This window comes from Grampus griseus (assembly GCF_964374135.1).
Source record: "Grampus griseus genome assembly, chromosome: 1".
Lineage (NCBI taxonomy): Eukaryota > Metazoa > Chordata > Mammalia > Artiodactyla > Delphinidae > Grampus > Grampus griseus.
The window spans coordinates 216,290-230,195 of NC_139017.1; the positions used below are offsets into that span (position 1 = coordinate 216,290).

Here is a 13,906-nt window from a genome sequence, read left to right on the forward strand (position 1 = left end):
GTGGCCACTCACGTGACAGGACGGGCGTGACGTCATCACCGCGCGCGGCCGCCGGGACCGCGCCGGAGCCTCCGGGTCGGGGCGGCGGCGCTTGGGTTCTTCCCGGGCCGCCCGCTCGCCCCGCGCCCAGCCCACGGGCCGGAGCGCAGGTGAGTGGCCCGGGGGCGGTGGCCGAGGCCCTTCCCTCCCGCCCCTCCCACCGTCGTCCCCTCCGGGCGAGGAGGAGTCTACTGGCGTGCAGCGCCCCGACCTCCGCCTGCAGGCTGTCGGGTAGGACGGCATCGCTCCTCGCCCGCCGGGAAGGCGGCCCCTCCGCAATTCGACGCCGCCCAAGGCTTTCGCGGCGCAGCCGCTCCACCGGGAGGCTGGCGGGAGCCCTGGGCCAGGTCACCTCTGGGCGGAGGGCGGAGGTCGAGAACCCCGGGAGGGAGACCAAGCCGCGTTGGGGTAGCGTTGGTTTGACAGGCCGAGCCAGGTCGTAACCCCCCGAGAAGGTCTTCACCGTAAAGGGGGGAGGGGGGGGTCTGTGCAGACCTTTCTCACATCTCCAGAGTTGAAACTAAGTTGACTTAAGGAAAATCTTTTTGAAAATCATCTTATGCTTTGATGAATCACCTTTTCTGTAAAATGGGTCTTGCGGAGTGGTTGGAGCGCTCATAGAAGAATAATACGCTAAGTATAAACAGGAGTAGATGAGAATTTAGGATCTCGTTTTTCCTATTCATATGAAATTATGGTTGTGAGTTGTGGACTCTTGAAAACCATAGATTGATTTTATTTTCTTGGATCCTTTCAGAAAGTTTTGGATTCCACATAAGACAGACTCTCTTAATAACCACCCCATTTCATTCCCCAGAAATTGTCCTGGAAGCAAATAAACAACAACAACAAAAAAATAGTGTGACTAAAGCCTGTCAACAACCACGAAAGTACTTCTTACATTGATTCTTTTTTATATGTAACCTGTTGATATTACTGAGTTCATTTAATTGATGCATACAGGTGAACTTTACAAGTGACTGGCTATGGCCGTAAAATTAGTAGTAGAATTTTGATAGGTTTCTATCCTAGTAAGTCTCTCTCTCTCAGTATAGAAGAATTACTGCAAATATTGATTTGTTAATGCTGATTGATGTTTACAAATAGAGTAGGGAGACCCTTCTATAGAAGAGCTTCAGTAGCTTAAGAGAAAGTTCATAAATAAGCTTGCATGGTTTCCATTATTCAGTATAGGTATTGGGTCCTCATCTGAAGTTTCACTTTAAGAAGAAATCCAGATATAGTTGGAAGTCATCATAAATAATTATTTGTGTGCTTCTTTAGAAAAAAGTTTATTTTTACTGATACTGGCCTTTATTGCCCTAGGTTGAATATGCAGTTTTTCTTTTCTTGTGTTCTATTACTAACCATTTATTATACACTTGCTAGGAGAGAAAAAAATATATAAAACAGGGTCCCCACCCTCTAAATATTTACCTACTTAATCTACTTAAGGGTTAGGGTTATATTAAAAATAGCGATGTCACACTGTTAAGAAATTTTATCTTCTCACTTTATCATGTGAGACAGCAGCCTTGTGAAGATAGGCAGGAAATGTATAGTCTCTTTCTACTTACAGTACAGTTGCATACTGATTACAATAAATGTCAAGTGGTTTGGACACTCGATGATAATGGAATTCAGAGGAAGAAGAGATCATTTTTACTCGGGGTAATTAGTGGCTAGATTGTGTTGGTAATACCAGGAATAGGAGTGCTTCCTACTTGTGGATGTTTGAGTCTGATGGAGCCTCCTTAATTTGTAAAGCTAATTGAATATATTTAGTTTCTCCAGTCCTTCAAATATGCTCATTGTTTTTTGTTTTTTTTTTTCTCTCTTGTACCTGCAGAATCCAAGGATCCCTTTCATTCTCTCTCCATATTGCCTGATGGGAGGCATTATGGCCCCCAAAGACATAATGACAAATACTCATGCTAAATCCATCCTCAATTCCATGAACTCCCTCAGGAAGAGCAATACCCTCTGTGATGTGACACTGAGAGTGGAACAGAAAGACTTCCCTGCCCATCGGATTGTGTTGGCTGCCTGCAGCGATTACTTCTGTGCCATGTTCACCAGTGAGGTAAGTGGTGAGTCATCTCCTCACAAGTGGAACCTCACACATGTCACTTCACAGTTGTCTCATTTCACTGAATAAAATAGTAGAAGTCTGATGTAATAGTGAATTTCTATAGTATGGTGTTAAATGGGCCAACTCTGGATAAGATCTGCCACTTAGTTTTCTCATCTCTGAATGAGGGATAATAGTAATACACAATAGCATACGGTTACTGTTACAGTTACTTGAGAAAATTACATATGACGTGCTTAGAACAATGTCTAGCATGTAGTAAAACAAATACCAACTATTGGATTTTACTTACTGCCTTTTTAATTTAAATTTATTTATTTATTTATTTTTGGCTGTGTTGGGTCTTCGTTTCTGTGCGAGGGCTCTCTCCAGTTGTGGTAAGCGGGGGCCACTCTTCATCGCGGTGTGCGGGCCTCTCACTATCGCGGCCTCTCTTGTTGCGGAGCACAGGTTCCAGATGCGCAGGCTCAGTAGTTGTGGCTCACGGGCCTAGTTGCTCCGCGGCATGTGGGATCCTCCCAGACCAGGGCTCGAACCCGCGTCCCCTGCATCGGCAGGCAGATTCTCAACCACTGCGCCACCAGGGAAGCGCTACTTACTGTTTTTTAAATTTGTTTTCCTTCTTCTAAAGTTTAATATTTTAAAGTGAATACTGGGGAAGAGGGAGGGGGGAAGGAAAGAGGAGTGAGCCTCAGTCCTCATCCCATTCCTTCTAACAATATGTGGAGAAAATCAGTCTTCATTCTACCAGTGAAGGCTTTAGAGTAATTGCAAATGAGAGGGAGAGGGCTTAGTGCCTGACTCTGTGGGTGTTTGAAGTATCACCTAGAAAAATATGCTGGCTCTGGAGCACAAGCCTTTAACAAGGGAATTAGAAACAGGTTGGCTTGGCAAGAAAAGAGGTAGTGCTCTCAGAGTACTAGGAAAAAGACTGCCTTAGTAATTGCCTGGCCAGACAGCTAAGATGTGAAGGAGGCTGCTTGGTGAATCGTGAGGGACTCAGCTGAGCAGAGGGGACCACTGCAGACCTCAGCTCCCAATATCTCAAGTCTGATTTTTTAATTTTAAATAAATTGTCTTCATTTCTTTTTAAGCTTGAATGGTGAGTACACCACTTGATTATATCATTTATCTCTACTTATATGTATGGCTGACATATTTCATTACAGTAACACTTTTTAAAAAATCCTCTCAACCACCAGGGTTTTATCAGTGCAGATGTTGCTGCTGACCTGAGTGGGAGAGATCGTGTCACGAGAATGTCAGTAACTGCCTTTTACGGGCAGATGCTGTGTTAGGTGATTGTCGCCTCCCACTCACCCCAGGGGTGGTTGTTACCATCTCATTTTGCAAATGAAGAAATAAGGTCTCAGGTGCTAAATGCCTTATAGCTTGTAAATGGTAGAGGGGATTTAATCCTAAATTAACTTAGCTTGATTCTGATTTTGCTGTTCTAGTTGTAAAGCCAGAGTCGTGTGTGCTGCTGAACCAGCGCTCAGTCACATGGCTGGTAGGGAGAATGCGGAAGCCTGACACGTCGCCCCAGCAGACCCAGGCTAATTTTTTTCTTTTAATATTTATTTATTTATTTATTTTTGGCTGAGTTGGGTCTTAGTTGCTGCACGTGGGCTTTCTCTAGTTGCAGCGAGCAGGGGCTACTCTTCATTGCGGTGTGCGGGCTTCTCATTGCAGTGACTTCTCTTGTCACGGAGCACGGGCTCTAGGTGCGTGAGCTTCAGTAGTTGCAGCACTTGGGCTCAATAGTTGTGGCTTGCGGGCTCTAGAGCGCAGACTCAGTAGTTGTGGCTCGTGGGCTCTAGAGCACAGGCTCAGTAGCTGTGGCGCACGGACTTAGTTGCTCCGCGGCATGTGGGATCTTCCCGGACCAGGGTTCGAACCCGTGTCCCCTGCATTGGCAGGCGGATTCTTAACCACTGCGCCACCAGGGAGGCCCCAGGCTAATTTTAAAGTGACCCTGTGCAGGGCGACATTACAGACCCTGTCCTGTACGGTACCCCAAGGAGCACCAGAAGTGGTGATATTTATTTAACTGGGCAAATGTCATGGCTGCCAGCAGGAAGCACTGAGGACTCGGACTGCTGGCTGCTCACTACATGTTGTGCATCCTGTCTTCACTCTTTCTCTGCACATTCAGGAATTAGTGTGGAGTTCTGTAAAAGAACTCTCTTTTATTTTTTTTTCTCACCAGTGATTATTTTATAGTCTTTCTTTAAAAACTGACATCAGGCAAGAAAGTGTCAAATGGTCTTGTCTTTTTCAACTGAAGTATAATTAACCTACAACACTATGTTTGAGGTGCACAACATAGTAATTCATTATTTCTATACAATATAAAATGATCACCGCAACAAATCTAGTTACCATCTGTCACTGTTCAAAGGTGACAGAAGGGGAAGCCGTATGTAGATATCCAGGGTTTGAAGTATTATTCACTTTATTCCTCATGCTGTACGTGTCATCTCTGTGACTCATTTATTTTGTAATTGGAAGTTTGTACCTCTTAATCTCCCTCATCTGTTTCACTCATCCTCCTATCCCCTTGAGGTTTGTTTTTTTTTTAATTGAAGTATAGTTGATTTACAACATTGTGTTAGTTTCACGTGTACGGCAAAGTAATTCAATTATACATGTGTGTTGTATATTCTTTTTCAGATTCTATTGCATTATAGTTATTGCAAGATATTGAATATAGTTCCCTGTGCTATAGAGTAGGTCCTTGTTGTTTACCTATTTTATATATAGTAGTGTGTATCTGTTAATCCCAAACTGCTAATTTTCCCTCCCCCCAACTTTGGTAACCATAAATTTGTTTCCTGTGTCTGTGAGTCTATTTCTGTTTTGTAAATAAGTTCATTTGTATCACTTTTTAAGACTCCATACAGAAGTAATGTCATATGGTATTTGTCTTTCTCTGTCCGATTTACCTCACTTACTATGATAATCTTTAGGCCCATCCATGTTGCTGCAAATGGCACAATTGTTTTTATTACTGTTTTATGGCTGAGTAATATTCCATTGTGTGTGTGTGTGTATACATATATACACACACACAATATATGTATACACACCACATCTTCTTTATCCTTTCATCTGTTGATGGACACTTAGGTTTCTTACATGTCTTGGTTATTGTAAATAGTGCTGCTATGAACATTGGGGTGCATGTGTCTTTTCAAATTAAAGTTTCCATCTTTTCCGGTTACATGCCCAGGAGTGCAATAACTCTATGTTTAGTTTTTTAAGAACCTCCATACTGTTCTGCATACCCTTGCATTTAAGTTGTTTAAAGGACTGGTTCCAGAGACCTGGATTTTTTTCTTTAACATCTTTATTGGAGTATAATTGCTTTACAGTGGTGTGTTAGTTTCTGCTGTATAACAAAGTGAATCACAGCTATACGTATGTATAGCTGAATAACAGCTATACATATACATATATCCCCATATCCCCTCCCTCCCACCCCTCTAGGAGGTCACAGAGCACAGAGCTGATCTCCCTGTGCTATGCAGCTGCTTCCCACTAGCTATCTGTTTTACCTTTGGTAGTGTATATATGTCCATGCCACTCTCTCACTTCATCCCAGCTTCCCCTTCCCCCTCCCCGTGTCCTCAAGTCCATTCTCTACGTCTGAGTCTTTCTTCCTATCCTGCCCCTAGGTTCTTCAGAATCTTTTTTTTTTTTTAGATTCCATATATATGTGTTAACATACAGTATTTGTTTTCATCTTTCTGACTTACTTCACTCTGTATGACAGACTCTAGGGCCATCCACCTCACTACAAGTAACTCAATTTCGTTTCTTTTTATGACTGAGTAATATTCCATTGTATATATGTGCCACATCTTCTTTATCCATTCATCTGTTGATGGACACTTAGGTTGTTTCCATCTCCTGGCTATTGTAAATAGAGCTGCAATGAACATTGTGGTACGTGACTCTTTTGGAATTATGGTTTTCTCAGGGTATATGCCCAGTAGTGGGATTGCTGGGTTGTATGGTAGTTCTATTTTTAGTTTTTTAAAGAACCTCCATACTGTTCTCCATAGTGGCTGTATCAATTTACATTCCCACCAACAGTGCCAGAGGGCTCCCTTTTCTCCACACCCTCTCCAGCATTTACTGTTTGTAGATTTTTTGATGATGGCCATTCTGACAGGTGTGAGGTAATACCTCATTGTAGTTTTGATTTGCATTTCTCTAATGATTAGTGTTGTTGAGCATCCTTTCATGTGTTTGTTGGCAATCTGTATATCTTCTTTGGAGAAATGTCTATTTAGGTCTTCTGCCCATTTGTGGATTGGGTTGTTTGCTTTTTTGATATTGAGCTGCATGAGCTGCTTGTAAATTTTGGAGGTTAATCCTCTGTCAGTTGCTTCATTTGCAAATATTTTCTCCCATTCTGAGGGTTGTCTTTTTGTCTTGTTTGTAGTTTCCTTTGCTGTGCAAAAGCTTTTAAGTTTCATTAGGTTCCATTTGTTTATTTTTGTTTTTATTTTCATTTCTCTAGGAGGTGGGAGAGACCTGGATTTTAGGTTCAGTTCTCTTAGTAATTCTGTGTGAACCCTGGTGACCATCTAACCTCACTGGGTTGTCTGTAGAACAGGGTGATTGAACTTGATGGCTTCTTCGTTCTCTTCCATCCCTAAATTGTTCCTTAAATGTGGTGCAACTGAAAGAGCACAGGGTGAGGCAGGAGGCCTGGCTCTGATCTGTCGCTTATTAGTTGAGGCCTTGGTTAAGTCACATAACTTCTCTGAACCTTAGATCCTTTATGTCTTAAAGGGCAGTAATATCGGACCTAACTGCCTTACCAGGTTGCTGTGAGAATCAGATGAAATAATAGTAAATGAGAGGCACCCTGAAAAGTTGTAAAGCAAATATTAATGCGAAATACTACAGTTACTCTAAGTTATTACATAGTGATCTCATTTATATAGTTAAGCTATTTGGCTAATGGGAATATAGTTTATTGACTAAGAAATTCCTGACATAAATGTACTCATGTTTCTGTTTGTAAATACTGTGTTAAATGTTAGTAAAATGTTTTTCCAAAATAATGTACTGGTGACTTTTTGTATTGTTAGGGATTTATTTTGTTCTTGGCTTTGGTAGGGAATACTTTCTGATTATTATTCTGGGCTGATGATAAAGACATTTAGTTCATAATGGACATGCCCTGGAATTTTGTAAGTAATTGGAATCTCTAAACTAAGATTACAATCTAATAAAATTTTTGTAAGGTAATCAGTTTTCAGATAGTTTACTATCCTGTAAAACTGAAGATTTCTACCCTTAGCTAAACCATTTTCTATGATTATCTGGCCTCAACTATACTCATAACTCCAAGGATATAGTCTAGACTAAATGTACCACCAGTAATTCGGTAATCCCAAAAGAGAGTCAACCCAGTATTTGAAAAAGTATCAAACAATCCTGTTGTCTTCAGTGGCACAGCAGAAGCCCTCTCAAGATGACCTGCGTGTTGTCTAGGGACAGATAGGACAGTGCTGGCTCATCCTGGAGGGTCTGGAGCTGCAACTCCTGGGGTATCTACAAGCATGAAATCTCAGCGAAGTTTGTATTTCATCTCAGAAGCTAATGGACACTAGTGGCATGCTCATGGCAACTTTTGGTTCTATCTGGTGTTACGTCTGTATTTGTTTTAATATGAAAGCAGCATTTAAAATTATTCACAAGTAAAATTAATATTCCAGGAAGGTGTCATCTCTGTATCTTCTTGGGTTACACATAGCTCCCCCCCATTTGAAAAGCTACAAATATATGCCGTGTTTGCTTTGTACAAATCAAACAAAATAGTCGATCTTTTTTTTTAGATCTTTCAGCACGTAGACAAAAATAGGATTTGAATTCCCAAAGCATAAAATTTCTAATCTGATTCTTAGGCGTTGAGCCAGGGTTCCTCCTTATATTCAGTTAATATTGTTAATGTCCCTTCCAGCTTTTGTATATGAGACTCTGCCTTAATCTTGTGGAATTATAACCACCATGATTTCATACCCTTTGAACTTTCAGCTTTCAGAGAAGGGGAAGCCGTATGTAGATATCCAGGGTTTAACTGCCTCGACCATGGAAATCCTGTTGGACTTTGTGTACACAGAGACCGTGCACGTGACGGTGGAGAATGTCCAGGAACTGCTCCCTGCAGCCTGCCTGCTTCAGCTGAAAGGTACAGATGCTAAGTTGTTCGTGCCACAGTGACCCTGGAGATGTTTAAAATTCGTGATGTAAACTTAATCGTGAAAATTAAGGAGACAGACTGTGGGCCTCATGTTTACTGCCCATGGCACAGAAGTTGAGATTTCAATTGCGGTATAGAGTAGCCTCCAAATGTGAGTCTTTGGCTCTTTGGGAGAGAGCATTTACTTTTTGTTTTTAAAAAAGGGGAGGAGGGGATAATAGATGCCTTTCCTTCCATGTATGTGCACAACAGTCCTGCAGGGAAACACAGAAAACTGATACGCGTCGTTGCCTCCGTGGAAGGGAACTAGATGGCCAGGTGGGTAGGGAGGCTAGGGGGACTATTCATATAAACCCTTCTGTACCTTTAGTTTGTTGAATCATTTAAATTATCTATTAAAAATTTAAATTGGGGCTTCCCTGGTGGTGCAGTGGTTGAGAGTCCGCCTGCCGATGCAGGGGACACGGGTTCGTGCCCCGGTCCGGGAAGATCCCACATGCCGCAGAGCGGCTGGGCCCATGAGCCATGGCCGCTGAGCCTGTGCGTCCGGAGCCTGTGCTCCACAACGGGAGAGGCCACAACAGTAAGAGGCCCGCGTACAGCAAAAAAAAAAAAAAAAAATTAAATTGACACACAAAAATGAAAGTGTAAAGTTTTCACAGGATTAGAGATGATCCCCCTTCCAGTTCCCAACCTGTCTGTCCTAACCTCCAGTTCTGTTTCTGTTATTTTCAGTTTTTGATACATGATTGAAACAGTGTGAAGTTTTTGCATTAGTGCACAGCTCCAACATTAATTTTATACTCTGAGCTTTTCAGTTAGACAAATGTGAGATTGTTATCCGTATCTCCTATTTTTCCTTCACCGGAGTCTTTTAGTAAGTTTTCATGTGGAGTAGAAATTAGGTACACTGTGCTAAATTAAGCTGATTTTATAGCTTGATTCCCAGGAGTTTTGTAGGCATGTTTGTTTAATTGTGGCGGTGTCCACAGAAGCAATTCGTCTTGCCGTACTTGTTCTAATGCAGCAGCAGACATTTGTAAAGTCCTTGCAGAAGGCCACACAGCACATAAGACAAAAATAGGATTTGAATTTCCAAAGCATAAAATTTCTAACCTGATTCTTAGGTGTTGAGCCAGGGTTCCTCTGATACAACGTGATGTTGTGATCCAAGAATATAGGCCCATCCACCTGGCCGAGTGTCCTCAAGGACTCACTGTTTTTGTCTGTTCTAGGCGTGAAGCAAGCCTGCTGTGAGTTCTTGGAAAGCCAGCTGGACCCTTCTAACTGCCTGGGTATCAGGGACTTTGCGGAAACTCACAACTGTGTTGATCTGATGCAAGCAGCTGAGGTTTTTAGCCAGAAGCATTTTCCTGAAGTGGTGCAGCATGAAGAATTCATTCTTCTCAGTCAAGGAGAGGTGGAAAAGCTCATCAAGTGTGATGAGATCCAGGTACAGACTTGGCTTGGCATTAGCTCTTGTCAGGACTGGGCCAGAAGACCAGAAAGCAAGGCGGAGTTGTTGTACTTCTGTAGCAGGGCCCATATTAAGCTCTGAGGTTTCATTAAATGTCCCTGAAATTGCATGCCAAACGTATTTGCCTATTTACGGAAGGGAGTTCGCTACCTCCCTCAATGAAATTTGTGATCCCAGCGGTTAAGAATCACTATTAAACAGTATGGAATAAGCATTTTAAAACATTTACCAAGAATATCTTCCTGTATAGCCGTCGCCATGCCAGGTGCTGGGGAGCCAAGAGTGCGTAAGAGACAGTCTTGTTTCCAGAGAATTCACAGTGTAGTAGTGGCGACAAACAGGAAGACAAAAATGATGACTGAGTGTCAGGAGAATAATGAGCCTGTTCAAGGCGAGGAAATTCCATAGAGGAAAGAAGAAAACCTTCTGGATTGAAACGGGATCGTAAAGGGAGCGGGTCAGAAAGGACGGGGCAGCAGGTTGGAGATGGTGAGCCAGAGGCAGCTCATCAGCGCCCGTGGGAGGAGAGGGCCCTGCAGACCGGGCGTTGAAGCGATAGGGTCCCGCCTCCGTGTGCGAAGCGCCCAGGGACGCGGCCCAGCAGGGAGCGAGCCTTCGTCCTCCGCTGAGCAGAGCGGGGGTGGGGGGTGGGGTGCTGCGTGTGGATCTGTCGTTAGGCTGGGAGCTGCAGTGAGTGCAGCGGGGGCTGTGCGTGTCGCGGCAGCCAGGCATTCCTCTCCAGGGCTCCAGCCCTCTGGTTAGGAGCTTCTGGAAGACACCTAGCAGAGCCAAGTGCTGGGGAGGAGTCCACCTGTTGGGTTTGTTTTCCCCAGTGAGGAGACATTCGATTCTCTAAGGAGGCGAAGAGTTATTTTTTTTTTTTTTCCTCTCTCATTCTGAGATAATAATGAGAAACGACTTTAAACGTTTACTTATTTATTTATTTATTTGGCTGCGCCGGGGCTTAGTTGCGGCATGCAGGCTCTATCTAGTTCCCTGACCAGGGATCGAACCCGGGCCCCTACGTTGGGAGCACAGAATCTTAACCGCTGGACTGCCGGGGAAGTCCGGCATTTGTAAATCTTGTTCAATTCTCAGAACTGGGTCCATTTTTCAGAGGAGGAAACTGGCGCTGTGATTAGTCACCACCCTCACACAGCTGGGAGGGGCAGGACTTGTGCCGCCCATCTGCATCCACAGTCTGTTCTCTTCACCACGGAGCTGTGAGCTGTGTTTCTATTTGACCAGATCTGGAAGTAGTCACAGCAACCATTTATTTTAGAACAGTGGAGACTGGGGGATAAAACCGGATGGAACAGGGAGGGCAAACAACTGACCTCTGCAGAAGCCGGGATGAGCTCTTTTGTACGGTCTTCCTTAAGTGTCCAGCGAGACTGGCCTTTGCTTTTTTTCAGCAAATGACATTTTTTCTCTTTCATATACCAGCCAGAAGCAGGAACCAGATGTCTGGCCCTGGGGCTAACGCTTCCTCTGGACCATGTAAAACAATAGTACTTGAAACAATGGAGGCAGCATGTCACGTTGTTTAAAACAGCACGGGCTTCAGGGTCACGCTGGGGTTTGGGCTTGGCTGTGTGACGCGTGTCCCCTAACCGCTGACCTTCAGATCCCTCTCCCATAAAATGTAGATAACAGTCGTACTTACTACGTAGGGCTGTTCTGAGCGTTAAATAAGAATGTCAGTGCCTGATACATAAACGAAGTCTCTGGGAAAATTTATTACGGAGACTATTTTCTCCATAGTGAAGCATTAGTATTGGGGGTTTTTTCTTCCCAGTTTAGCTGTTTCTCTGCAATTCTAGTTTATTCTGTCCTCAGTAAGATCAAGGATCTCTACTCATGATTGAAAAACCCATTTTAAATGGATATATCTAATTTAAGCCTAGAATGTGTCAGAGTCTAGCATGCAGCTGTTCAGAACTATTAGCCTGTCATCCTTGCCTTTAACCAAAGTTTATCTAAAAAATCATGACCACCCTTCTGCACCCTCACCTGCATGTAAACCGTGAGTAGGCTGGGTTAGTTTGACCTCCCATAAATTTGCTTACACAGATTCTGTCATCACTGTCGTAGTCTAAGCATCATCACCTTTTGCCTGATGGACCAGAGTAGCCTCTAACTGGCCTCCCAGCTCTTAGCCCTTCTAAACCGCCCTCCCGTGGCTCTCGGAGTAATCTTTACCAGACATCAGTGTGGCCCAACACTGGCCTACTTGAAGCCTGTTAACGGTTTAGAGTGAAATCCCGTCTCCTGATGCTCTGTTTACTTCTCCAGCTTGACGTTTTTCGTCCCCTCCCTCATTCATTCTGCCACACCAGCCTCTGTCGTTTCCCAAGCTGTCCAATAGAAAGTTCTGTGAAGGTGGAAAGGACCTGTGTCTGTGCTGTCCAGTTCACTGGCCACTAGCTTGAAATGTGGCCAGTGTGACTAAGAAGCTGAATTTTTTTTTTTTTGCCACGTTCATTGCTATTAAGGACAGACTTTGGGGGTTTTGGGGGGGTTTTTTAGCCACACCACACGGCTTTCGGGATCGTAGTTGCCCGGCCAGGGATCGAACCTGTGCTCCCTGCAATGGAAGCGTAGAGTCCTAACCACTGGACCGCCAGGGAATTCCCGAAGCTGAATTTTTAATTTAACTTCATTTTAATTAATGTAGATGTAAATAGCACATGTGGCTCATGGCTACTGTGTTGGACGGTGCAGTTGTAGGGCTTTTCCAAGTGCTTTCTGTCTGCCCCGAGGCTAACTGCTACTCTTCCATCAGGTTTAAACCTATTGCTCCTGCAGGGAGGCATTCCCTGTCCCATCAGCCTAAATGAAGAAATCTCATGTTATTCTGTCTCATAGCCCCTGTACTTTTCCTATGTGGTACATAATGACAGAATGGGATTGTTCGTTTTTCTGATTTAACAATTGTCTCCCCACTTAAGAGGAAGGTTCATGTCTGATTTGTTCACCATTGTATAATTACCCTCCACAATTCCTGGCACTAGTAGGTGTTTGGTAAATCCATCAAATGAATGAACATTCTGAAACATTTTCTGTATTTTCAGCTCTTGAGAGAAGTCCACAGAGTGATGTCTTTGTCTGGGCACTGTCACACTCTGAAAGTTATCTCAGAACAGACACACTCCAGGGGCTGATGGAGGGACACAGGCCTAGTCCTCAGGTGTCAGTCTCGGGGAGGTACTAGGTGTTACTGTACCTTGTGCTTGTCCAGGGACGTAATGTATGTTTTCTAGGGTGTGTCTTATCCAGTCTGTCCTATGTAGCTTAGACCTAAGTTCCCCAAATGATTAATTATATGTGTCATCTCAAATAGCATGGTGACTAATACAGAGTAGTTGCTCAAATACTAATTGACAGTGTTTTGCAGACCCTGCACTCTTTACGATGCCGTAAGGGAAGTTCCTGCTCACAGCCTTGGCTGAAGGGTCTGAGAGTGAGCACGGAGGTCCTTAGACAACACCTATGAATATAAGTTATTTTAGGAGCCAGTCTCGGGGGCTTCCCTGGTGGCGCAGTGGTTAAGAATCTGCCTGCCAATGCAGGGGGCACAGGTTCGAGCCCTGGTCCGGGAAGATCCCACATGCCGCGGAGCAACTAAGCCCGTGTGCCACTACTGAGCCTGCGCTCTAGATGCCGCGAGCCACAACTACTGAGCCCGCGTGCCACAACAACTGAAGCCCGTGTGCCTAGAGCCCATGCTCCACAACAAGAGAAGCCACTGCGATGAGAAGCCCACGCACCGCAACGAAACCTAGCCCCCCGCTCGCCACAACTAGAGAAAGCCTGCGTGCAGCAACAAAGACCCAACACAGCCAAAAATAAAAATAAAATTTTCTTTTTAAAACAAAGAGCCAGTTTCAAGTAGGGCAGCAGATTCCCCCTTCCCCTGCTGAAGTTTCAGAAATGACAAGAAAAAAATTCAGGAATGGGGAAAATTCTGAATTAAAAGCCGATTTGTGACTGATGGTCTATTAGGTACTCTCTCTCTTAGGTTTTTTCCACCGAATCTGACTATAACTCTCTTCATGATATCAGCAAGTTGTGTCTG

At 44.0% G+C, this 13,906-nt stretch overlaps 1 protein-coding gene across 3 annotated transcripts in view; it reads left to right on the forward strand.

The window, feature by feature from the left end:
• KLHL12 (kelch like family member 12) overlaps positions 1 to 13,906 on the forward strand; it is a 28,101-nt gene that overhangs the window by 1,200 nt on the left and 12,995 nt on the right. For 2 of the 3 annotated variants that reach the window (XM_082669581.1, XM_082669582.1), the window contains exons 1-4: positions 54 to 149; positions 1,889 to 2,122; positions 8,186 to 8,339; positions 9,587 to 9,804. In XM_082669581.1, coding sequence (XP_082525707.1) covers positions 1,928 to 2,122; positions 8,186 to 8,339; positions 9,587 to 9,804 — 567 coding nt within the window. In that variant the 5' untranslated portion in view covers positions 54 to 149; positions 1,889 to 1,927. Of the gene's footprint in view, positions 1 to 53; positions 150 to 1,882; positions 2,123 to 8,185; positions 8,340 to 9,586; positions 9,805 to 13,906 lie in introns of those variants that run through there. The other variant, XM_082669583.1, reaches the window with a different exon arrangement.